Raw genomic sequence first — 26,957 nt, forward strand, 5'->3', positions numbered from 1 at the left:
ACTTAGGCCACCTAGCCTGAAGGAAACAGGTATGTTGGCTATTCTCTGCTTCCCCCTTCATTGCTGCCTTCAAAGAGTCTCAGAAGTCTGAATGGTTTGTTGTCAGAAGAAGCTGCCTAAACATGTATTCTATTATTTTTAATGAGATCATTCATATGTTGGTATTGCAAATCTGAGGGTGCACCAGTGCTGTAGACAAGAGGATTTTTGACTTAGACTAACTGATTGCTTTCATCAAGCCTGAGTGGAACCAAGATGTGATAGCCTTCCAGGTGGAAGACCACCTGATGGCCTCACCATTGGCCATGTGTTTGGGAGTGGTCATGGGCACAGAAAACAGATGGATCTCACCAGAGAGTACATCTCCAAAAGTAGTAAACTATGCAGAGGTAGACTTACGTGTGAGAAATTGCAGTGTGGATGTTGTACCTGAAATTAAACTGAGGCAGATAAGTTTGCTTGCTAGCATCTGAAGTCACAGGCTGTGGGCACAGCCAGGTTCCCAGCAAGAACTGTTGAAGCTAAAGGGAATGGGAGAAAGGCATGAAAGGCAGTGGCAGGACTTGGGACATGATCATATTTGTCATCAGTTGAACAAAGATCATCAACACTTGAGCACACATAGAAGGAAGGACCCACCTCTGGCTCTTGGTGGAAAATGGCAGGTAGAAGAAAAGGACACCAATGAGTGGAGAAAATGTGGACAATTTATGAGGACAGACAGGTCCCAACATACTCAGTTACTCAGTTTTATGCCTCTGGTCACACTTCCTTCAGACTCGTTGAGCCCTGGAAAGTGACATGTTACCAAAAGAACAAGGAGAACGAGGCCCTCGGGGGTACTCTTAGCCACAAACAAGAAAATCTCTGAATGCCTCACCACCTCAGAGGCTTTAGCCATCTAGGCAGTCACAGAACAGTCAGTGGAAAGAGTGAGTAAAGTGGCAAAAACTGTACAGCAGAGCAGAAATTAAGAGTGTCATGGTCAGAGCTGGGAAGGAGTTCAAGGCCTGAAAATTCTTCTTGCTGACTCACTCAAGGCAGCAAAGGCTTTCCCTGGCAAGCACTGTTCACACATCCAGATTCTCAGCTTTCATTTAGAGGAGTTGAGTTCTCACAGGGCTGAAGGAAGCAGCTCCCGTAGCTGTGGTACCCACGGTGAGGTGTCAGCTTCTCAACACCGCCCGACGTTGCTGCATACAGCTGTCCCTTGCTCAGCCCCTCTGCTGGCTGCAAAGGGATCACCAGCTCCTCATTTTTGAAGGCTGCTGCTCACAGCCGGCTGATCAGCAGCAAACCTGACAAGCATCATACCAGTTTCATGGAGCAGCTGAGGAAAACTCCAGAAGCAGCAAAACAAAAATCCAGAAGCAGCAACAGCTCACAGTCTGGAGCTGTTCAGAGGAGCATGGGATGGGAGGAATACAGCTCACCAAAACCACAACTGCAGTGATGATACTGGTCTTGTCCCAATATATGGCAGTTTAAAATAATGATAATTATTTTAAGCAGAATAAAAGACTTTATTTCTCTCCAGGGGCTATGAAGAGATCCACAGGGGACTGGGCAGTACATGTCAGATGTGAATGCTTGCATTGCCTGTATGAGTCCTATCTGGAAGTCTAAAGCTAAAGAAACAGTAAAGAAGCAGAAATACCTTTCTCTACCAAAGGACTTAAGAAAGTGGCAGCAGAATCTTTGTGCCACAAATAGGGGCATATGAGAGGCAGAAGGAAAGAAAGTAGTCTCCAGAGCACCATCTTTGTCCTGGCCAGAGGCTAATTAGCAATGCACTGGGCCAGAGAAGCATGTATGTGTAGTGTCTTAACAGGTATCCCAGTGCCTGTGTTTCCAGGCAGGTAAGGAAATAACTTCTGCAGTCATCTCCCTGCCATCAGTCCAATCTTTTGCATAGTTTTAGGGCTCAGTTCTTCAGGTCATGGGTGACTAGCAAATTCCCAAATGGTATATTCCAGTGGGTGGGCAGACATGTGTTCTGACCCTGCCCCAACTGCAGCAGAGTGCTACATTGAGCAAGAATCTGTAAAGCCATTGTTGGTACCAGGCACTGTAATTGCCCCAGCTCTCTGAGTGACTGATGTGCATCACAAGGAGAGTTCCTGCAGCCTCTTTGCATGCACATGTTTTGCATTATCTATACATTATTTGCTTTATAGCAATTATTCCACTCTTTCATTAAGCTGCATAAATGAGTTTGCTTTAATTAAAAGTTGTTAGCTAACCTACCTAAAAAGTATTTGCCTTACCTAGACAAAGCTTTTGGGCCCAAGCCATATGTTAAAACATGTCCAAACTGTATATTCCCATCAACATTTAAAACCAAGAGTACACATTGCTATTTGTTTCCATAAACTAGTAAGGATAGACTGGAAAATGACGTGCTGCTGGGTTTTAGGCTAGAGGAACTCTGGACACTAGGTCAGTCAATACGAGCCTGCTGATGATGCCTGAGATGGCCACCTAAAAAATGGAGACTAGACAGGAGTAAGGGAATAAAGGTAGGTATTTATTTGAAGGGCCTTCAAAGGTACACCCTGGAGAGTCCCCAGGATACTCCCAAGATGGATGCCAAGTCACAAGTTCTTCACACTTTTACAAATTTGGTCCATTTGCACATCAGGATTAATTCTCCAATTACAACCCCAGTTAATGATGTAACTACCCCCGGGTTGCCCCCTCTTCAGAGGCTTTAGTTTATATATTTTGGGGCCTGGGACAATCTAGGTGTCCTTGGAGAGCAAACCTAGAATGGCTTGTTATGTCTAACCAGCATGGGAGAACAGCAGCTAACAGGCCACAAGGAACCCCAGAGCTACACACCAAGCAGTACAGGATTTGTAAAACATCTAAAGTTAAAACCTAAGGCATCATTGAATTGTCCCCGATGCTAGGACAATTCATTCTTCTCACAATAACTCAAATTGCCTCCTTATCTTCTTTGGTGGCTTTCAGATCTGCACAGTACCAACTGGGGATTCATTCTCCCTAACTGTGTTGAAAGCCTTAACTAAGATAATTAGGTACTATGTGAGCTAGTAACTAATAGAGAGATCTTGGGGTACAAGAATCCCCCATTGTAGATGCTGTTCTCCCCACCAAGGACTATGGAGGACACAATTAAAGCCTCAGGTTGAACTGTCATATGCAAAATTATTCAGCAAGCCTCTTTGTGTTCTATCCTAGGACCTGCATCTTCATAGGTATCTCACTAGCCAGAATTTTTAAAGTGTTTTGACTCTTAATTCTACTCTTGCTCCTCATATATCAGAATCCAAATAATTTGGATCAACTTTGGGTTTCTCAGAGGGGCAATGCTGTTAACAGCACTGACAGTGTGAGATGAAAGTGAAGAGAGTTTGTGGAGAGGCAGTATCTTCCACTAGACTAATTTTTACATGGGTTAATTTGGATTTCAGTTTTCTGACCTGCATTTTTCATGTCTTAAATACCAACCACTGACATGTGCCTTCTTATGCTAGATCTTTTCTAACTATATTGCAAGAGCTAAATTGATACTGCTGCATTGCTTGAATTGCCATTTACATTTCCTTTTAAAGATCTCACTGTCTGTCTGGCAGCATTTTCAAGTACCTGATAACATTTTCAATCTGGTGCCTGGCTTCCGGTCTGTACTTCCTTTTGCCCATCTGTAACACGCTGGTAGTAAACTATGCAGTATATTGCAGAGCACTATTAATTGTTATTCAACTTGGCTGTGCATTTGGCACATCCTGATGATAATATTTAGAAAACTCCTGACATGTTCAGTCTTTGAAGAAGGAAGGAATAGGTAATTCTGAAAGGGAGAGATGTGCCACCTGAATTTCTTCATGTTGTACCTGTGAATTTTATGGTACCTTGTGCGAGCCAAGGTTCCATATTTTGCATGTAGAACTGCTGTAACTGGCTGCTGTAACAGATCTGGAGAAAAATGTCCAGGAATTCAGCTTTTGATTCTTGGGTATGGACAGGTTTGTTGCTCTTCCATGACTTGTATGAAGACAGCGATATTTGAGCAGCATGGAATATGCCTCTTTTTAACTTACACCGAGATATACTCTCAAGAATACAGTTTTAACCATCTTTTCTGCTGTTGTTTTTGTTTTCAGTCCTACCTCCTGTACTCGTTCCAAGACACAGCGAGTTTAACCCTCACCTCAGCCTCCTTGCCAAGTTTCGAAACACTTCTCTGCACAGCGAGCCACTGATGCCGCACAATGCCACCTATCCCGATTCTTTCCAGCATCCTCCATGCACCCCTTTCCCATCATCCCCCAGCCACATGTTCTCCCAGTCACCTAACAGCATCAGCTACCCCAACTCACCAGAAAGCTCTTCTGGACCAGGAAGTCCCTATCAGCTCACAGGTAAGAATGAGCTTTTAGACACCCTGACTGAGGCATTTGAAGTTCCTGCCAGGGCCTGGGGCCAGGTAACAATTCTGTGCTCCCCCCAGACTGTAACTACAGCTTGAACTGTTGGACAGAATGGGCTTGGAATGTGATTTCTTGTGACTGTCTCTTGTGTATTGTCTCTCAGTCCTTCTAACAGATGCTCAAGAGATTAAGAACTGTAGTCATCCCACTCCTAGAAGTGCCTGGGTGAGATTTCATGATTACTGCAGGGGAAAAGTTGAGGAGAGAAGCAGTTGTGCCAGGCCAAATTCTGTCCAAAGCTACCCATGCAAGCTTCTGGTACAATTCATGGAAAAGAGTACTTGCAAGAACTAAGTCAGGGACCTAAGATGGTCAGGGTACGAACCTTTAGGAACTCCACCAAAAGACAGGACAATATGGGGAAATTGGCGTGCAGAAATTTTTTTAATTGTATGGTGATCCCACCGACTGTATAAATTTCAGAAAGTTAAGGTGTTTAACAATCTGGCCCAACACTTGGAGAAGTCACCAAGCAAGTTCCTATGACTTTGGAACATTGTCCACAGTTCTGAGATTAGCAGGCTTATGTCACTCAGATTGTTTGTGTTGTGAACTCTTGACTTAGTACAGCTCTAATTACCTGAAAATTTAACTGCGCTTTTGCTGTTAATGCAACACAGCTGAGAGCTAGTTTCAGTATCAAAACATGGTTCAGATTCACTTCAGCACTTTAACTTTCAAATAGTTTCAGTTATGTCAGCTTTTTCACAAAGATGAATTCAGGTCAGAATCTTATAATTTAAGATTTTAGTGTCTCAACTATGAAGCATTTAAATTTGGGTCCTTAATGATATGCCTATTTCATTTTGAGTGCAAGAAAGATGTTTGTTTTACAAGGTGTTTGTAGCATTTGAACTCCCTTTTAAGCTGAATACTTCCAACACAGTGTGATGTTTTTTCTTCCCTCTTCATTCACTGAATGTGCCTTCATTCATTTCTTCTCTAGATCTGTATTTCTGATTAAATCATATTTAGCAACACCAAAACATTTCATCAAGTAGTAAGACTTGTTTGTCTTCTCCAATATTTTTTCTTTCACCTCTGTGTAACCAAGCTGGATTCAGTGGAGCTGGTCCTGACAGTTAAATCAGGCCCATTCCAGCTGTGTATTGGCTCTGACTCGTGCATTTAACTGAACTTGGGACCTTGAAAAGCTACTTAATGGAAGTGGCTCAACCTGAGCTTCAGTATATCACAGCTCATGGCACACTGATAAGCATAATTTGCCTGTGTAACAATCAGGGATGGATGGCTATCTAAAGCAAACTGGAGTTACATCAAGAACCTTCAGAGGGATTGCTGTGACCAGATAAGAGCTGTCAACAATGCAAATTTTTGCATCTCATGGAATTGTCTGTACTCTCCCTGTAATCAGTGGAGGAAAACAGGCACTCCTAGAACAAGATTCATTGCATCTTCTTGTATATGTGTCTACAGGTTCCTATTTTTCCTTAGTGGGTATAAGGAGACCTAAATGTGACTAGCTTAGGCATAGACATCAAAAATATCCATATAACCACGTGATTCTGTGACTATATTACTTTCTGTAACTTGTTTTCTCTTACACTATTTCTTGATTTTATTTTACTATTTTTTGCTGGAGGGTTATGTGATCTAAGTGTTAGAAATTTCATACAGTGTATGAAATTCCTATGTCCTGAGCAGTGCTTAAATAGAATAGAATAACATTCCTTACTTGGAAGATTCAGTGGTTGTCTCATGAGACAGTTCACAGTTATCCACTCCAGGTCAAGCTGCTCCATTTTGAGGGCCAGCCAACACACCCCAAACACAAGAGGGAATTTCAGCCTGGAACCAAGTTAAACCTTTCTTAAAGAGGCCCTTGGTCCTGCAAGCTTGGATATGGCTATAATTTGCACATAAGCCCATTGAGTTTCTATTCAAATGAGCAAAACTGCACACTTCTAGTGCTTATGCAGTGAATGTTGACATTTTATGATATGAAAATGAAGTCCTTTTTAATTTGGCTTTCTAGAGCCTCCAGCCTTTCTGGAGAATCCCCATTGCAGAGCCATCTTCTGTTTTCTAGCTCATGTTGCTGTAAATGAAACAAATCAGGAGGTGGGCAATTGTGAGTTGATACTTTTCCTCCCAATGTTTTCATGACATCCATTCCTCTTTGATGGGAGACTGAACAAACCAGGAGAGGGACAGACTTCCCTTGTATGACAGAGTAAAAAAGAACAAGTCTACAGGGAGTTTTGCCAAGTCTGATTTCTATAGCTTTCCGTAGGCTTTTTTTACAGATTATGAAGAACAAGAGCTTTCTCCCAGAGGATCAAATAAAGTTAGGTTCTGCTCTTAAATCATCCTCCTCAAGTTTTAAATTAAAGAGAGAAATCTGGAACTAAAGGATGAAACTGCATTACTTTCTTAGGGTAATAACTGGTGTTAACAGAGGACTTGATTTGACATGGGTCTGGGCCTGAGGCACTGTTGTGACCATCCCTCTCTCTTTCAAGAGCTGCATGTCCAACAGGACAGCTTTTCCTTCCTATCTTTCCTGAACATGCAATGGTCTTAATCTAGAGACTGAAGAGAGGTCAGATTCATATTTGTGCTGTTTCTAGTCCTCTCTATCCAAAAAATGCTGAAGTAGTAAAATATTCACTGGGAAAAAACAGGAGGAATTTACCAACATACTGACTTAGGTGTCTTTCTTCCTTTCTTTCTTCCTTTCTTTTTTCTTTCTTTCTATAGTGGAAACTCCACCTCCGCCCTACCATGCAAGAGAACCTCCAGGAATCCACAATGGACGGTCAATGGATGCAATAGCTGAAAGTCAGCTAGTGCTGTCTTTGCCCAATGGAGGTAAATCTGCCGATGGAGAAGCTGAAAGTAAATAACCATTTGTACTATTCTTTAAACAAAAAATGTTAAGAAAAAAAATGTTATTTGCACAAGAAGGTTTAGTGATCTGTAATAATAAGTTTCAGGCAGTTTTTCAGTAAGGCTGTGTGCTAGATCCATCCATTAGCTAGCAGGATAAGTTGATGTAAGATTTCCATGAATCATGTGCAAAGTTACAGAGTTTAGACCTTATTTGCATCCATGGACTATTACAGTTAAAAAGCTGTTAATGAAAGCAAATGCTGTTATCTACATTGTAACGATAAACACATCAAACCAAGGCTGGTGGGGCAATATAACACACAAAAGCATTATCAATATGAGAACTCATTTCTTTATCACCTTCACCTCTGGGTTTCAAGTACTTTAAAGCCTCATGGTAGGGACCTTTTTACTGCCGTCTTTGTATTAATGTTACATTACTGGCTGGCTAGAAAAGGAAAGGACATGTTCTAGTGGAGTACAAGGAGATTTTGACAGAACATCAAACTCTTTGTCATCTTATAAGAATTCTTTAGTGGGAAAGGCATGAATGGTCAAAGAAGGATCTGGGATCTTCCATGCACCCCTCAAAGCAACTTGGTGACTTCTCCAGCACAGCCTCTGCTACCTTTGGGCCAGTACTGGCAGATGATGCCTCCACCATTCACAGCCCGTTGCTGCAGGGTAGGAATAGGGAGCTGGCTTTTGCTTTGGATTCCTGCTACTGCAAAGGAAAGATCCCCCTTGTTCTTTTAGTCCATCATGTCGTGTTCCTAAAGAGATGCCGTTTCTAGAATGAGAACTGAGCACTGCACATGCATGCACACTAAAAAAATATTGCCAGCCTTCTGAAACAGCAAGGAGTGTGTATGTAGCATGGAACTGGAGCAGAAGGAGTGTGAGGGAATAGTGCTAATTATGGATGGGGACACAGAATGGTCAGATAATAACAAGTTATCAGACACCAATACTTTTAATAAATTGTCAAGCTAGTTTAATCTTTTTATCATAGCCTACCATCCCTGATCACTGTCCTAGTGAGTATTAGTTGGAGGTTTATTAGAGGTTATGCACAGAGGTACTCTGGGGGCAGGCGGGCTCACATGCCTGTGGTGAGCAGGCAGGATAAAGTTTCCTACTAATTCCTATAGGACAAATGAGGCTCAGAGATTCTGTTACATTTTTGAGTCTTTCTCCATCTCTGACTTGGAAAACCTGGGCAAGGATAGATCCAAAAGAAATGACCTTGCTGACATTTCTGCTTACAGTCCCACATGGAAGCAGAAAGCCTGAAAGCCTGCAAAAATTGGAATGATTTATTACTTCTGAACCACAGAGTCTGGTATTAGGCTGAAGGCCTAATACCAAAAACTTGGCTCAGTTTTGACTTGCCTTGAGCCCATCTGTCATCCCTATCTCCTGCTGGTGTGCAGAGCAGATGTATCCCTTACTATTTTCAGTGTATAGTTTGGGCCCCAGTTCAGCAAGGACTGTCAGTGTGCTTGATTTAATGCAGTGGAGTTTCCACTTTTAAGAAGAAGTGGGGCTCCTCAGAGGCTTAGAGTTAAGCTGGTGCACCCACCTTTTGCATGTTTGGGACTTCAGTCATAAAATCAAGAAGCAATGGAAGCTGCTGCTGGGATAAAGCATGACATAAGTGACTACTTAGATGAAGAGATGAGGGACTGAGAGTGGGAGGGAATGAAAGAAAACAGAGAAAGATTGTTTAAAAAATATTGCTGAAACCTGAGCAGCTGCTTAACTTTATTTCCTACAGACTTTCGGCCTGTTTGTTATGAGGAACCCCAACACTGGTGCTCAGTTGCCTACTATGAACTCAACAACCGGGTAGGAGAGACTTTCCAGGCTTCCTCACGAAGTATCCTTATAGATGGATTTACAGATCCTTCAAATAACAAAAACAGGTTCTGCCTGGGTCTGCTCTCAAATGTAAACCGCAATTCTACTATAGAAAACACCAGGAGACACATAGGAAAAGGTAAGAGGAAATCCCCTCTCCTCAGGAATAATATTCAGAGCTCAAAAGATCCATGAATGGCATTAACAAACGTAGCTGATTCATCAGATGTGCTTGCCTTAAAACAAAAGGTCTGACATTACTTCTGAAATAGAAGAAAAGCAGAGGATTCTTTTCTGACTGGATAACAATCAGCAGAGTAACTCCTTACAAAGGCTATTTACTTGGCCAGCAAAGAGAAAAATGTTGTTTATAGTTGTGTGTTCTAATTTAGCAGTATGTATTTTCATTTTATTTATTAGAGCTTCTGGCAACTGGGAACATTGCCATTGAAATGCCACTAAAAGGATAATTGCTGGTGCCTCAGGGCTGCTTCTCTTCCCACCAAATAACAAAGGAAGATGGATGAAACACTTAGTAGTTGAGTTACTTAGCTGAAGAACTATGGTAGAGTTGTGTTTGTAGCTTTCCTTCCCCTCCTCCACCAGTCCAATTCCCTGCTTTGTCAGCTTTTCATCAGTAAAACTAAGGTTTGGATTCTCCCAGCAGTGGTTGCTGTTGCAGCTCTGCATGCTCCCTGCTGGTGCACATATACCCTCAGCATGCAGGGTCACATCCTGCTGGTGCCGAGTACGAGGAGACCACACCTGGACACGCATGGCCACACACACTCTGTCCCAGCTCCCTAGGGCTCTGTAGGGCCTGATATTCTCCCAGAACTTACTGTTGTTTGTGGTGGTGAGTCAGAAGCCCTGTGCCAGCCACTTCTCCGTGCAGATGAAGCTTTGCCGGTTCTGGAATATCCAGTCTAGACTCATTATCTTGCCAACCCAGCCTCTCACCAGTAACTGCCTGGGAATGCATTTCCCACTGGGCTAATTAACTCTAATTGTTCCACTCCTATTATCTTGTCAACCTCACCTCATTTCCCAGGCCTAGAGCAATATTTTAATTGGCTCTTGATAGTCTAGTGTTGAATGACTGAATACGAGGAAGTTCTGAGACAAATGTGATACAGTTTTTGCAAACAGCAGTGAACCTGAAGCTGGTGCACAGAATGTAGTGCTAAGCTCTTGCACTTTTCCCCAAAATGGAAAACACTTATGTTTCAGATGCTACAAATGTCTGCCATAGTGGTTCATTGTGAGGAGTGCAAATGTATTGTACATGTAGTTCTAATTTACTTAGAAAATAAAGCAAAGCTTTACACCCTATCTGTGTAAGCTGTCAAAGAGATGTAGATAAAAGCTGAGCCTGGCCCTAAAAGAAGAATGACAAAAGATCCTAGCTGTCTTTTGGGGATGTTACAGCCTGTGACTTTCTGCCCCAAGAGAGGAAGAGACAGAACAGAAATAAAGTTAGGTAAATGCTAATGGTCTTCATCCATTTAAATGTGAAGGTCCATCTTAATTGATTAAAAGTCCTTTAAAGTCCTACACTAGGAATGTGCTCAAGGGAAGGAGCAGGTTGCCCAGAGAGGAGCTTAATAGATCAGAGATCTTTAATTTTACTTCCCTGTTTATAAAAATCCTAAAAAACCATATACAAATGGAGTACAAGCGGCACCAGTGCAGGCCTGCAGAAGAGCACAGAGCAGTTTCAGAAGCGTGTAGTTCAAAGGCATGGTGGACAGATGAAAGTTGCTGAAATGGATCCAATTGTCACATGTTAACACGGGAGAAAAAAGAGTGAGTAAACAAGATTAGCTCAGTAGGATAAGGATATGTGATTGAATTGTCATCTAGTGTATCAGCATGAAACCGTTTCCTGGAAATACCACATCAAAGCTGAAAACAATCCAGAACACAATGCAACATCTACGAGCAATTGGAGCTGTTTCAGCAGTCAGACTTCAAGGACAAAAAAGGAACTTTTGATCAGTGTCAAAAAGATGCGGATGCTTGGAGACTGCTGAATTTTCAGTTTTTGCAGGGAGCAATGAAATACCACTGAAACATATGGACCTTTGGTTTGGTCTTCTACAAATATGTATTTAGCTGCTTGGTTTCCTTGAGGGTGCTTTTCTCTGGTGAATGAATATGAGAATAATAGGAATACACACTGATTAGTGCTGTATTTATTGCTTTTTAAAAGTTCACAAGGAAAAAACTATTTGTAACCTCTACTTTCAGAAGTGACATTGGTGTTTTTGTTATTATAGCACAATGTTTGGGCAATGCCTTTGAAAGCATTCTCCTTTTTTTTTTTTCAGAAAGTGGGTTACTTAATATACTTTGAAAATCCAGCCTTTAAAATTTTTCACCTTAGCCCCTGTGGTGACCCTAAATCAGTGGCTACACCTGAAGATTTTAAATGCGGTGCACATTTATGTCATTCTTCTCTTCCTGCTCTCTGTTCTCACTTCATCTGATTATTTCAGAAAGTTATATGGACTCCTTTAAGTTCTTTCAGTCCTTCCCCTTTATCCATTTCCATAGGAAGGAAGGTCAACTAGCAGCAGTCACAGTGTGCAGCACCCCACGGTGCTTGGTGCAGTTGGAGCTGATGCTTTCCTGTCACTCCTGTTCCCAGTGCAGTACCAGAGTGTGCTCTGAGCCACACGCCTGCCACTCACAGCTCATTTGAGCTCTTGTGGGTGCACAGAAGTCAAGTGATGGCTTGAAGACAGGCTTAAAGGTTCCCATCTGAGTCACCCTGAAAGACTATATGAGAGAGTATTTTTCCCAGATTCTTTTCCCACTAAACTTGCTTTCCCCCGTGCCTTTCCCACTTCTGTTTAGAGGCTGGTTTTGTCCTAAGGATGTGCTGCTGCCCCTTGTTGTTATGACTGCAGAATGATGAACAGAGCTGGAATATGTAACCAGTCTTTGTATGAAAGACACCAGGAATAAAACTAATTACAGCTGCATTATTAAAGCACAGTTACCACTAGCTTTGCAGGCAGTCTACTGAGGCTCTGTGAACATCTCTGTGTGTTTGAATGGCATACCTGGCATTAGAGAGAAGGATTTTATTTTTATTTAGTGGTGGTTTTCACAAGAACAAAGAACTGAGTTCTTCCACCTCTCTTGGACACGGGAAAGGTTGATTCCCCCTAATTTAGCCATGGGAAGGGGCATTTTCACAGGATGACTTGGCCCCTTTCAGGTTGTTGTATCTTCATGCTCATGTTCCAGCAGTCAAGGTCCCCATTGCCACACTTGCGCTGATGAAGATCTCATGAGATCTCACTGAAAATAAATTTTGGGTTGTTTGTTTTTAAGTTTATTAGCTGGTTCAGTTCCTCAGCCTGGACAGCTGCCCAATCCTCAGCTGTTGCTGCCAGCATGAAAGCAGGTGTGCCAGCAGGGGCAGGGAATGGGAGAGCCTTTTCAGCACCTGCACAGACTTCCATGGGTTTATGCTGGCTCTGAGCCTGCACTCTGTAGCAGATGGAGTGAATCATCTGGTCACAGTGCCTCTCTCCATCTACCAGCTAGAGAAGGCATCTACACAGTTATCATCTTACAGATGATCCCTAACTTTGAGGTTGCTGAGTTAGGCTAAGATAAATCTTCCCACCAATTTAGGTATGTTTTCATGCAAGCAGATATCCTTGGTGGATTAGAGTTTTTGAAGGGATAGAAGTGCTTCTACCTTAATTTCCCCAAGTCACAGTCAAAATTTGAGTTAGTATTGGTAAGTCACTTGGGCACTGAAAAGTTCAGAAGAAAATCAGTCATTTTCTTGCTAAAGGTCACTTGGAACAGGATCTGATGAGTAAATCACATCATGTAAATGAAAATACATGGTTCTGATGTGGTGGATAAAGCAAAATACAGAAAAGCTATTTTAAGTACACACCATACTGTGTTTTAACTGTATGACAGTAGGACCCTGTAGTAAAACAACAGCATGCAGTGAAGTGGGTCTTGGCCAGTGTGCATTTGCTTAAAAGCAAAAAAACATTTAGCTGTGTAATGCAACAGTGATTTTTGATAGTTTTGATTGATGTTTAGTATATGGTTGAAATGTTTTTGATGTTTATGTATGTGTATCTCACCATAAAGTACTATGCTGTTGGGTAAAAGAAGTAAAGCAACCTGCACTGAGAAACAAAGACCCTGGAAGGATCCTGGGCTTGTATGCCCAAACCAGTAAAATAATGAATTACTGGCATAAACTGTGTTGGTAACAATGGAGAAATAATACACATTTATTCTCTCTTTCTAGGTGTTCATCTTTACTACGTCGGTGGGGAGGTTTATGCCGAATGTGTCAGTGACAGCAGTATTTTTGTGCAAAGCCGCAACTGTAACTACCAGCATGGTTTTCACCCAGCCACAGTCTGCAAGATCCCCAGTGGCTGCAGCCTGAAGATCTTCAACAACCAGCTCTTCGCCCAGCTGCTTGCCCAGTCAGTCAATCATGGTTTTGAAGTGGTGTATGAGCTGACCAAGATGTGTACTATTCGAATGAGCTTTGTTAAAGTAAGGATTCTTTGCTTTCTCTTGCATCCCTGCTAGCTTTGGTGCAAAACTAGATCCCATCAAATCCATTCCAAGTGGGGATTTAGATACCCAGCTTTTGAATGGCAATTCAGACTGCCTGTTTTCCAGTATTGCCTTAAACTTACAGGTGCTCAAAATCATTAGCTTTTGTGATCAACCTGAAAATCTCTTAGATTACAAAATTTAGGTATTTCATAGGCTCTCTGTGGAAAATAGGCAGAGAATAGGCAGGTGTTTCCCCACTGTTCAAAAAGTTCAACTCAGAAGGGCTTAGGAATATAAAAATGTTGTAGCATATATCTTAGGCAGTTGTGATCTCTCCTGTTGTTGCTGGTGTGCAATAGAGATTGATAGGGCCAGAGATCTGAAAAGAATGTCCTTATGTCTCTAGGCTGATTTAAGTCTCATCAGTATGACAGACTGGTATATATGGTCTCAATCAAGAAACACTGGGTCCTTTTCATCCCTCACTGAGCTTGCAGAGAATTGTTTGGCATCTGCCTGATCCCTGGCAAAAGATTGTCTTACTTTCTGATGACATTCACTCTGGCCAGCCACACAACCGGAACGGCTTCTTGCAAGCAGAATAAAAAATCTAAAAGAACATCTGACCTTCCCCCTGTTATTTGGAAGAGACAGGAGGCCACCAAAGCCATTACTGTTCTGATGTCCTTCATATCCAAATTTCACAGTCTGACTGCTCTGTGTGAAATCTATCAGTCTTTGTGTGACTTCCTCAAATCTTCTGAATGGCCTTCTCACCAGAAAGAGATCTCTTGACTCCTTTTAGCACTTAGGATTTACTTACGTGTCTGTTGCAGCACCTAATCCCCAAAGAATGGCGAGTATTTCTAGACAGTTTCCAGATGATGCTAGACCAACTTGCTATAGTGCTGCTGGGGAGAGCTGGCAGCAATGCTGAGCCTGCAGACTACAGCAGTTGCACCATTAGAAGCCAGTGGTCCTGCTAGGAACCATAAAAATGGCTTGAGTATGTTCCTTTGTCTTGCAGTTTGTTTCTATACAAATTACTGAATTGAGATGATTGAATTTACATCTAAGACACCAAAAAATTGCTTGAGGCTCTAGCCCAGTTTCCTTATGTTCTGCAGAGCCAATGAGTTGAGTCTCACATACCTTTCTGGTCTGACTTTTTCTAGCCATCCTTGGGGACCCTCTTCTTAAGTCTCCGAGAGGATTAAGAGTGCTCTATAACTTCTTCCAAGAGTCCAAGCCAAAATATCCATGCCCATGCCCATGTTGTTGCTTTGTTCTTGGGAAGGAATTGACATCTTGCTCACATGCAAGCATTAGGGGAAAAAAAAAGAAAGCAAGAAACCCAACAAACAGCATTTTCTTTAATGGAAGACATGAATGGGCACGTTGTTTGTAAAGGCAGTGTAGCCAGTTACACAATATTTTCATTATCTCAGCAACTCGAGGGCAGGCTCTTTGATGTGTTATCTGCCTCCATGCCCAGCATGGCAGCAGAAATGGTGCTGTTGATGCACTATATAATTCTGCTGCCATATTATCACCTTGCTTTGTTGAAATAATAGTAGCTATTATAGTGCCTCAGGCACCAGAGGGCCAGTGCAAGGAGTTATTTTAAACTCTTTCCCATGACGTCTGGAAAATTGCTACGCAAATCTCATCTAGGCTCTTTCTTCCTGGCCTGCAAATACTCTTTCTTGTACTCAGTCTTCCCAAAATATTTCCCTCCAAATGTGTGAGCCCTCCTGTCTTCAGTCTGGAGTCAGGAGTGACTCTGAGTGTTGGGGACACAGTGCCCAGAGGGGCATCTTGTCTGTCAGAGCCACAGTCCAAGAGAACCCTTGGGTGCAGGGCAGTGCTGTGGTTTCCCCGCTGACTTGAGTCCAGACACTGCTGGTCACCTACAGCCCACAGGGCGAGGGGAACCAAAGGGGCCTCTGACCCCAACAATGCTTGAGCTACCAGCTCAAGGGAGGTAGGGATGGGTAAGGGACCAAGACATGAGAAACTTGCCAGGACCGTGCCACCTTCTGGATGCAGGTCATGGGACAGAGGGGGTGAAGGTCTTGTCCCCTCTGATGTCCTTTTTGTGCCCAGCACACAAGCAGCTGGGAGGAGCTCAAATGTGGGTATATCATCAGTGAGAGCAGCTTCCATCCACTGAGCACTGCTGATAAGCAAAGCAGGATGGCTCTTGTCACCTCTCCACAGCTGAGGCAGCTGAAGCACAAAGGGAAGAGATGGAGAGTTTCTCCAAGCTGAGTTCTGAACCCAGCACAATCCCTCCCACATTTCCCCAGGTCTTGAGGCTAAGGGGAATACCCAGCAGACTTGAAAGTTCAGCACTCTGGGACATGGAGCCTAGGCTGGAGAGAGCTGTTGCCCACGGGAGGTGGGAAGTGTTGGCAGGAGCAGCAGGACCCATGGGGGTACCAGTATCCTCTTCCCACCTTCTGTGCAAAACACCACTGGCAGCTTTGCGAGTTTACTCACTTTATTCCCTCATTAAGAGAACTCCAGCTCCGAGCTCCTTTCAGCCTTGGGGTGAAGGAGGCTGCCTGTAACCCAAGAATGATACACAGGGAGCACCAGGGTCCTTGCCCTCCTGGCATTTCCCCTGGGGGTGCTCCAGCCAGATAGCACCCCTGGGAGTGTTTGGGAGTGGCCAGCAGAGGGAGATGGCCAGCTGCCTGCCAGGCTCCCCCAAATCTGGCACGTTGTGCTTGAATCCTGTAATTGTTGTTCCTCAATCCTGTAATTGTTGTTCCTCTGGATTTTCTGTCCTGCCTATCAGCAAGGTGCGCCAGCTCCTCTGACATTTGCTCTCCTGGCTCTGTATCTTCACTGCAGTTGAGTACTGCACCATCTCAGAAGTCCAACTGTGCTGGCATTTTATGCAATCATTTACAGAACATCAATCTGAGGTTCTGTGAACACAGGCCCTTTCTAGTCTGATAAATGCTGTGCAGGTCAGAAAAATGCTGCCTGTTTAGAAGTACTCTTTGGGCTTTGGTGGGTCCATATCTTATTCTTCTGCTTTCTTTCCCCTTTTCTTCATTAATTAACATGGATTGTATCCACACCACTTATGGTGACATCTTGTTTTAGTGTTGATCCTAGTTTTCCAGCTGTTGTCTAAAGAAGTGGCCTCTAGCAGCCTCAGTTGTCCGAACTGCGCAGCACTCTAAAATATTGGTGACTTTGGCAGCCATCAGTCTTAATATACTTCCATGTCCTTTTTTCAAAACAAGAATACCAACCTGCCTGACTATCATAATGACAGGTATGACTCAGTGTCTGATCAGCATCTCACAAATGAAGATCCTCATCCTGTAGTGGGACCATGTTTTGCACATTGCCCTATGGAAATCTGAGTTCAGTTCTGCCAGTGAGACAGCTGCTGAGCTGCAAGGCTGCGGGCTGTGACTCGCATGCCTTGTGTTGCTGTGTTGCTAAGCTGCCTGCTTAGCACTGCTTAGACACCGTGCCTGCTTGAATCATAGAATAAGCTGAGTTGGAAGGGATTCATCAGGATCATCCAGTCCAGCTCCTGGCCCTGCACAGCACCATCCCCAAGAGTCGCACTGTGTGTCCACAAGCATTGTCTGAACGCTTCTTGAACTCTGTCACGCTGGTGCTGTGACCATTTCCCTGGGGAACCTGTTCCAGTGCCCAACCATCTGCTGGGAGAAAAGCCTTTTCCTAACTTAAACCTGCCCCTTGAGGCATGGGTACTTCAGGTTTTCTTTTCTCCCTGCCAGCACCCCATCCCCATCTTCTCTCAGATGCTTCATATCCTTTATCTTCCCCAAAAGAGCTGGAGAAATTACTTCCCACAGCAGGCAGCCAGGAACTCCTGTTGGGAAAGAGGACATATTCAAGGATAGAAAACCTATGGAAAATATTTATACATAGGCTAAGTATGGTACATAGGAACTGCTGGAAGTTTCCAGAGGTTTAGATAAACACCTAGAAATTCTAAGGCCTCAGACTCACAGGATGAATCTCTACCAATACATGAAGCACTGCCCAGGAACATTCCCAGTTCCTGTTAATGAAAGAGTCTGGCCTGCTTTTTTGTCTGTGCCAGACAGCAGTCTGCCAGACTTTCCTGGGCATGTCTCTGGGGTGCAAACAACAGGGACCATTCCCCATGGGCTGTTTGCAGGCAGCCAAGCTTGGAAACAGGCCTTTCCATGCCAGTTATTCTCAGCACCTGGAAGTGTGACTGAGATTTTTAATTTAATAGCATAGAGTCCCTGGTAATGATGATAACAATGACCTTAAAAAGGAGCAAAGTTTCAAGAGAAAATTATCCCTAGGATAAAGCATTAAATCTTGGGAACTCGGGTGGTGGACTATCTGTAGTTGTGTTAGACTATCAGCACTGGAGTTGTGATTTAATGTTTTGGGTGTTTTTTTAAAAAAAACCACCTCACTTTTTTGGTCCTTCTATAGGGCTGGGGAGCAGAGTATCATCGCCAAGATGTTACAAGCACGCCCTGCTGGATTGAGATCCACCTGCATGGACCATTGCAATGGCTGGATAAGGTGCTGACACAGATGGGCTCACCTCACAACCCCATCTCCTCAGTCTCTTAAGATTCATCTCTAGAATGGATGGATGCTATTGCAGGCAGTGGCTTATAGAATTCCCATGAACAGAAGCTTCTATATGTAGATGTATGTAGATGTAAATATATCTATACATAGTCTACTCTTTTTTTTTTTTTTTTTTTTTTTTTTTTTTTTTTTTGTGGTTTCTAGTTACTCTGATGCCAGTACAATAAGTTTAGAAATTCAGGTATAGCATATCTGTTCTCTAGTACAAAATAAGCCAAATTCCTGCAAAAGTGTCAAACATTTCCTGTGAGCATCTTCATTCCCCAGCCAAGCCAGTAAATGGTGCGAATTCCCAGCACTTTCACATGGGTTCAGAAACCTGGCTATAGCTGTTCCTAGTAGGTGAAATTCACCCCTCTGCAGGCAACCAGTCAGATCTCTGTGCCATTTGTATTCATCTTACATCCTGATTTCAAGTCCAGAAGAGGACCTTAGGTGGTGCACAGGACTTACGCACAGAGATGACGTTTATCTAGTGAACTGAAGGACTAAACTGCAATTCCAGTCTGTCTCCCTACTGCAAAGCATGATAGGACAACAAATCCTCTGAGGAGCTGAGGCACACCCATCTCTCCTGGGATTTGTCAGGAGGAGAGAGCCCTCGGGACGTGTTCAGCACAGGAGCCTTATCAGAGCATTCTGGACAGCCTGAGTAGTCTGATACTGTTCACACAGTAGGGTACGGTACTGCTGCACTGAAAAGCAACAAACTCCTAAGAAAAAAATAATAATTGAAATATCTGCCTATGAGTTAAAAAAACTAATTAACTTCCAGTGCTTTTTTGCAAAGTACATACATACTTGCATATGTATCTGGCATGTAAACTGAATCCTATCCCTTCTACAGTATTGATGTAGTTTGTTTTAAAGTTAGGACTGTCTGTATTTAGACTGCTGTGCTGATATCAAGGGTACACCAAAAAGGGACTTGAACTGTGATTCAGAAAAGGGAAATTACGTGTGCATTGAAGAAGCAAATAATTACTTTATCATTCATTTTGGGAACAGAAAACCCCACACTCAAAGGATGCCTAAGGCATCACAATGAGGAGATGGAAGACAGCCATGTCCATCCCCTGTGCTGGGCCAGTCCTTGGGATGTGACTGCAGTGCTTGGATCTGACTGCGGGGGCTTCCCTGCCAGTCACTCCATACATCCCCATGGATGGTTTCTCATCTTAGATACAGGCTTCATCATTTGCTGAGCTTTTGCCTTGCCTGCAGAGGATGGTGAGGCACTGCAAGCCACGAACAAGTGAAAAGTGAATCTATGTGCAGAACCTTGTTCTTCAAGGTTACAGTTCCTTCTGTAAGCAGGGAAATCTATTGTCCATACCTTAATCCCATCCTTGCAAAATGCTGTTCACTTGGAAACTTTTTCTGAGGAGACAGGTGAAACTCTTACTACATTTTGATGGTCTTTCCTTTTGTTGAAAGAGTCAAGTATTATTTCTTTCCAGGCATAACAGTCCACTGAAAATTGTTTTTATTTAAGAGTTAGAAAGAGTGATAACTTCTCCAATCTCATTCCTCCATAGAAATCAGCAGAAGTATCATGAGGAAAAAAAAATGTTTTTCAGGATATTTCTTTTCTTCTCACACAATATCTGGTGCTACACATTTTGCTGCATAATTAGAAGAGGACACCTGAAATTTTCACCTGTAGCACATATGCAAAAGGAAATAACATTCACTGGAAAGACAGTGAGTAAACTAACAGTGTTACTTCATTTGAATGCATCTTCAGCCACCTACAGAATTAGCAGGGCACAGAAGGATAAATTATTGTTAAGTTTGAGCAGTAATAGCAAGTTGTATAGGAAATTTGTAAGTGCAATTCTGTCACCATTTGACATCAGCAGTGTCACTGTGAAATAGGAAAACCTTTACAGTCTCTTGAAGCAATGAAATCCAAAAATAATAATAATATACAGAAATTGCAGGTGTGCCATTTACTGTTTAGCAGATTTCAGAGACATCAGTTTGGAAAAATGCATTTTCCTCAGCTTCTTCTGTCATCAGTGATCAGGTACTGGTAACATATTTTTTAGCATGCTTATTGCCCCTCTTCTCCAGCTGCACCTTTGCTCGAGGATGAGCACCTTTTGATTTTGCTCATTCCTTTTTTTCTTAGCAGCTAAGGACAGAGGAAATCACCGGATCTAGCTCTGTCCCTTATCCTAGATTCTTCCTTGCCTTTTAGGCTGAAACCTCCTTCCCTTCTAAAATAGAGAGAAGCCCAGGAGTTCCTTTTAGACATTCCCAGCATTGTCATCTTCCTCACAGAGAGCAAAAAGAGATGTTCTGAGGTGCATCTGCTCTTGGGCAGCTCCAGAGCTCAGTTTTCTGTCCATTCAGCAGAGGAAAATTGGATGGCCAGTGAAGAGAAGCAGCTTCTTCTGGGGCATTATTTGTTTCATCACAAGGTATTTCAAATAGGTGAAATACACCGTGCTCTGAGCATGCTTGTGTCTTCCCACTGAGTGTAAGGGAAACTCAGGGTCACTAGCTCAAATGCAGACTGCTACACGGGATGTATCCGAAAATAGATGAGGGGAACCCTAATGAAGATGTGGTGACTTTCCCAGCCTAGTAACGATGCTTTCTCAGTGTGTGTTTGTTTTGTTTAAATGGAAAGTGGTCAATTCAGAGCAGTTTTTCCTTTCCTTTATGTCTAAGTTTACAGTAATCACTTTTTAAATAGGATTTGGCTTCCATGCAGTCCATACATGTATCACATTTAAGGTAGTCACCTTAATACTGTCTTACTAGTAGGAAAAGAGGCATTTCTGGAGCTTGATTCCTCTGACACATTTAAAACATCTGTATTAGGATGAGATGAATTTCAGCAAATTTAACTATTTGCTGAAAATTGGATCAAAGCACTCAATTCTGGGCAATTCTGGCAACAGCCATCTCAGTTTTAGCCTTTGGGAAGGCTGATACCACTGTGTCAGTTGTTTCCTATTTTGGTGGTTTCTGGGGGCTTAGCCCACTGTGTAAGATGCTGTGCAAGCAACACAGAAGCTGACAGCTCTTCCCCAAAGCCCACAGTACATGGGAGAAGTGGTACCAGTGGATGAGGCAAATAAGTAAATAAGATGACCCCTGCCCAGATGCAGAGATGAAAAGTAAGGCTAATAAACCATTTATTTCTCTTTCTTTTTGAACAAAGTTTCTTTTACAGGCTTCTCTAGTATACATGAATTGAAATTGGGTAAAAATTCAGGTTTCTTACAATTTACAGCAATTTGTAATCTCTTTGTATCTCTAATGTCTCCCCACTTTGGAAGGAGATAATTTCTGCTGAAATGTCTTCATGAACCTTTAAAAGCAGTAGTCAATTTAAGGTCTTTAAATGTACTACTCATTAATACTTAAGCTTTGGAGATAGTCTTCCTGAGAGATTTAAAACCACTTACAGAGAGAATACTTAGTTGAAGGCTAATTTTTAAAATGTTTTTTTTGAGTCATCAACAGTTCATAGCCTCTTAAAAGTTTCTGTGGAGGAGTACCATGCATCAGCAGGCAGCAATGGGAGTCTAATGAGGCAGAGGCATAAAGCACATTCGGCATGGTACGTAGACCATTTGTTTTCCTATTAAACAGTGAAGAGAAGATGACTTTAGTTGCTGCCAGCTCTTCAGCAGCACCGGTATTAATGTGCCATTTGCACCCAGAGGTGACAGGAGCAAATCTTGAACCCTGATTGCCTGGAGCCATTCCATGGCAGTGCTGCTTGGGTGGCTCAGTCCCATCCCCTTGCCCTGGAAAAGCTGCCCAGGTATGGCACAGCAGTGGCTGTAGCATTCCGAGGTGCAGCACGTGCTTTCCCTCCCCGTCAGCAGCTACGCCACCAACGTCTTTGTTCCTCATCAGAACACTTTGCTGAGCTCAGTCTGACAGATAATGTATCAGGAACATAAAGGGGAACTGTGGCCTGAAGGAACATCACCTGGAGCTGAGGAAATCTCTTCCATGTCTCCAGCAGGTACTGTGTTAAGACTTTCACTACCCTGAGCAGCCTTCTCCAAGCAGTCCCTGTCTTGAGCAGGGTGTCAGACTTGATTCCACACTGAGATCCCTTCCAATATACATTATCCTCTGGGACTCTGTGGAGATTCGGTGATAAGTGGTTGCCACAGGAAGAAGCTCTCTGCTAGCAGCAGTTTCAGGATGAAACATGTTTCTCTTTAGCTATTTCGCATTAATGTTCCCTCAGCATAAAATCAACGCTCCAAACATCTCTCACTGTAAACATCATCTTCACCACACCCCTCTTAAAACGCAGAAAACAAGGCATTTGTGACTGTAACCTTATCTAACCTGGCCTTGTTCTTCCTGGTTTAGAACACCCACCTTCGTCTATCAGCTCTACAAATCAATCTCACCAGTGACTAAGGAGTTGCACAAACAGCTGGATTTACAGAGGCAGCTCAGGCAGAGACTGTTTGCTTCTTGACTGGATGGAAACAATTTATAAAGAAGCCTGATCAAAATTAGGGACTTTGAAGGGGTCTCAAGTATAAGATTAATTTTCTTGGATCAAGACTGCTCTGGTGAAACTGTAACTTTTAGGAATACTTTAGCACTACATGGTGCTCAGCAATGGAAAGAAACATTACATCCTCTGCACTATTTGCCTCTTTCCTTGGCTCCCCATAACCTAACTTAGTACAGCCAAAATCAAACACACAAAAAAAGATTGAGTCATAAGGTAGAGTAATTAAATACCATTTTTCAAAGTTGAGAAGTGCTGCCCAAAATGTAGACTAATATCACCGGAAGGCCATGTAGTTATAGGACAAGGGGGTAATGGCTTTAACTGAAAGAAGGTAGTTTTAGTTAAGATATTTGGCAGAAATTCTTTACTGTGAGGGTGGGGAGATACTGGCACAGGAAAAGCTGTCCCAGAGAAGTTGTGCATGCCCCATCCCCAGAAGTGTTCAAGGTTGGATGGGTCTTTGAGTAACCTGGTCTTGAGGACAGTGTCCCTGCCCATGGCAGGAGGTTGGGACTTGATGATCTTTAAAGATCACTTCCAACCCAAAGTATTTGATGATGATGATGTCCCAGGTGCTTGCCAAGCCAAACGCAAGACTTCCCTGCTCTGGAGAAACCTGGAGGTTTCTTGACTGTTACTTGAACATCTGAACCCAAGCCCTTCTGAATGAGTGGAGACCCCACTGAAGAGGCTGAGAAAATTTTTATAGAGGATTTACAGTTCATGGGTGTTCCAGTAGCCAGAAATGCACTGAGATGATGAAGAGACTGAGGAGGATGGAGCCTACAACCAGATAAGCTCAGTGGTCATTGCTGGAGGTATCAAGGCAGTACATGCTCAGGCAGCCACTGTGTTCACTAGAGCTTTTTACATTCACATCTGAACTAATCATTAAGACCTGTTTTAGGAACAGCTTGAAGTACCACAATCCTTTCTCGGGTTCTTCCTGTACACCCAGCCTGGGAGAGTGTGCCAGCTTCCTGATTAGGCCATTTGATGTATTGGGGCAAATGGTGTCCCATGTGATCCAGAGAGTAAGCTCTGATTGGATCTGGAAAATACACTTGGAAGATTACCCTCTGCCTTGCTGCAAGACTAATGAGAAGCTCAGCTTTGGGGCAACTGTTCAAGGACACTATAAGCACATCCAGTGTGCGTTCCTCAAAGAAAGATGCAATCTGAACAGAAACTGCACAACTGAAAGACATGGACTATATACAGAGAGAGCATCTACCTGGGAATTGTGATAAACCAGCTCATTTCAAGATAAGGTGGGAAATTGCAGTACCCAAAGGAAAATAGAGTCAGCAGGAACCTTCCTGAGGACTCCTGACTATGAAGTCACAATTTTAACAGTACATAAGGATAGACAAGTGTGCTTCACAAAGACCAACTAAGAGGTCAAGTTACCATGAAAAAAGAGCTTGAGAGAGTTGGTCCCATCTTGCAGCAGGGAGAGAGATTCTATGAGACTTTAGATCTGTGAATAAAAAACTTCTCAACCTGGAAGCTTCATTGCAGCCACTGAAACAGGGCTTGTTCCTCACAGCAGCTCCAGGAGTACCTTTCTGGAAGATACAGGAAGCCTGAGTCAGTATTTAGTCTTTGTTCAGCTGAGAGAAATCACTTTGTGTCTCTAGTGCAGACAGATGCTTCTGCATGTTGGGGACCAGCACAGAACACAGCCTTTGGTTTGCACCCATCATCTACTCATAGGAAGCTCCAGAAGAGCCAGGAACAGCCAGAATTCTGTTACGTGTTCACCCCAGGGCTTTCCAGACACCTTGCCCAGGCGTGCCTTACATTACATTGCCATACTGATGCCACACTTCCCTGCCAGGGAGATGAGGCACATGAGAATCCTAGCAAGAGGACACCTCCACTTGTACCTGGGCCATGCTTGCAAACTTGGTGCCTGTACAGATAACAAATCTAATTTGCAGGCCATGTCTCTTACACAAGGTAGGCATAACCACTATGTCCTCCAGAGTCAGCTACTCTTCCATTACAGTCAATGTGAACATTTGCAGCTAATTGTGAACACATTTTAGATCTCCAGTCATAGTGTTTTTATTATCCATGGATGCTGCTATTTTATATTCTGTGATAGTATTCAAATAATATTACATATGAATAGCATAGGGTGAAATAGACCAACCAGTTAATAATTTTAAATACAGACCTCATCAGCAAAGAAAAGCTAGAAAAATCTTGGTAAAATCTGATCCCTTGCACTTTCACAGTAGTGAGCGAGCACATCATATTTCAAAGTGGTTTATTTGATGCTAAAGTGTGTGTTGTCTTATTAATTCACAGTTATGTTCATGAGAAGCTTTGCAAACAAGACAGCAAGGGAACAAGCAAACATAATGATGAGCAGAGATAATGCACATTCAGATAAAATTTCTTCACTTACTCAAGCAATTGGCATTTTTAATTATTTATAATACTTTTGAAGTACAAGTTAAATGTACCACAGCCTGCTTTCTGCAGATAAGTCAGTGTTAGCAATTTAAACCTTCATTTCATATCACCTCTGTGATATAAATGGGGTTGAGAAGTGAGACAAGAAAGTGAAGAAACAGACTTTTTTGTGTGGATCAATGAAGCCATAAAGTTGCAAAGCTCTATGAAAGGGGCTAAAATGGTGGATTTGAGCAAGGTGTGTTAACTATGGGGTTGTGTTAACTATGAGCTATCAGTCTGGTGAGAAAAGCACTGTGAGTCATCCATAACAGAGTCACTTATGTCTATGAATAATTCTGCCCTCTGTTTTCCATCAGAAGCAAAGCAAAACATCTGCACTATCCAAGTATTACTCAAGGTTTGTGATATTCTGTAAACCAGCATAGGTTGCTGTATAAAGAACAATACTTGGGCTCTTGCCTCTCGAGAATGAAAAATCTCAGACGTAGCTTCAGGAGTGCGAGAGATCCGGGCAGCTCTGAGTCCTCCAACCAGCCCCAGAGTACTCTATTCCATGCTGTGTCATACCAAGAAGGATACATACCAACTGCTAACCAAGGGGACATTTTCACAAGCATTCCTCCTGCTGCATTTGATTTGAGGCATTCTGAAGACAACACATTTAGTCTGAACAATACACTTTTTAACGCACTCCACTTCCTTTGGCTGGAATTATTCTATTGTAAAAGGGATTATTCACGTCTTGTGTTTTACTGTTAATAAAGATATTTCTGTTTTAAGAGCTCCTTCCCTTGTTGTCTCCTATTCTTCTCCTTGAAAGAGATTGGCCCTGGAAAGCTGTAGATCCCAGTCTGACCACAAGTGACTTTGGGAACTGGAGCATTTAGAAAGCCTTAATTCATACAAATCAGTCTCAGGCAAGAGGAATCAGTAATTGCACTGAGTAATGGGATGCTCGACACAAGAAAATGTATTGAAAATTAATACAGCATAAAATCTCAATGTACAGTATATGAATCCCTCACTGTCCTGTGGTAGATTTAATGATTTAAGAGCATGGTTCAGTTTTCTTGTGACGGGGACAAGTCTGATCTGACAGGCAGTCAATGAGCAGTGATGCTGCTGTTACAGAAGCCTTCCCTCTACACCAGGCTGACATTAGTGGAAAGACTTGCAGCTGCGTAGTTCTCAAACTGCTCAAGGACCATGAGAGATACAGTAAGAATGTACTCTTACAGAAGCATAATGTTTTCATCTTCCTAAAATTCAGATTTTGTTCTGCAGTAACAGAAGGGAGAAGACAATAAAAAGGGCCTTGCAGCCACACAGACACTGCTGGCTTGGCAATCCCATCCGATCTTCTGCCCAAGCAGGAGAGCGCTGCTACCAGCACATCTCCCAGTGTCTGCACCAGCCTGATGGTGCTGCTATCACAGACCACCAAAAATACAGGATAGGTGAGCTGCACTCTACTGAACATCTCTGTGCACAGCTTCAGCAACTTCCATTTGTTTTGACATAAACAACTTGTTCAGCACTGTCTTAACAGACACTCCCTGTGCCAATTTTCTACCCTGAGGGTTTGGGTTTTTTAAAAGGTTAATCAGATCTGTCCAGCCAAATGAGCTGTTCACTTTTCATAAATTGGTATTTAAAGCAAAGTCAAGTAC

At 42.8% G+C, this 26,957-nt stretch overlaps 1 protein-coding gene across 3 annotated transcripts in view; it reads left to right on the forward strand.

Annotated features, from left to right (window-relative positions):
• The window catches only part of SMAD9 (SMAD family member 9), a 43,837-nt gene extending 17,771 nt beyond the window's left edge, over positions 1-26,066 (forward strand). For 2 of the 3 annotated variants that reach the window (XM_069012059.1, XM_069012068.1), the window contains 5 exons: positions 4,131-4,388; positions 7,179-7,316; positions 9,088-9,309; positions 13,462-13,718; positions 18,192-26,066. In XM_069012059.1, the coding sequence (XP_068868160.1) occupies positions 4,131-4,388; positions 7,179-7,316; positions 9,088-9,309; positions 13,462-13,718; positions 18,192-18,335 (1,019 nt within the window). In that variant the 3' untranslated portion in view covers positions 18,336-26,066. The remainder of the gene's footprint in view (positions 1-4,130; positions 4,389-7,178; positions 7,317-9,087; positions 9,310-13,461; positions 13,719-18,191) is intronic. The other variant, XM_069012072.1, reaches the window with a different exon arrangement.
• Positions 26,067-26,957: the final 891 nt, after the last annotated feature.

Source organism: Aphelocoma coerulescens, chromosome 1 (assembly GCF_041296385.1).
Source record: "Aphelocoma coerulescens isolate FSJ_1873_10779 chromosome 1, UR_Acoe_1.0, whole genome shotgun sequence".
NCBI lineage: Eukaryota > Metazoa > Chordata > Aves > Passeriformes > Corvidae > Aphelocoma > Aphelocoma coerulescens.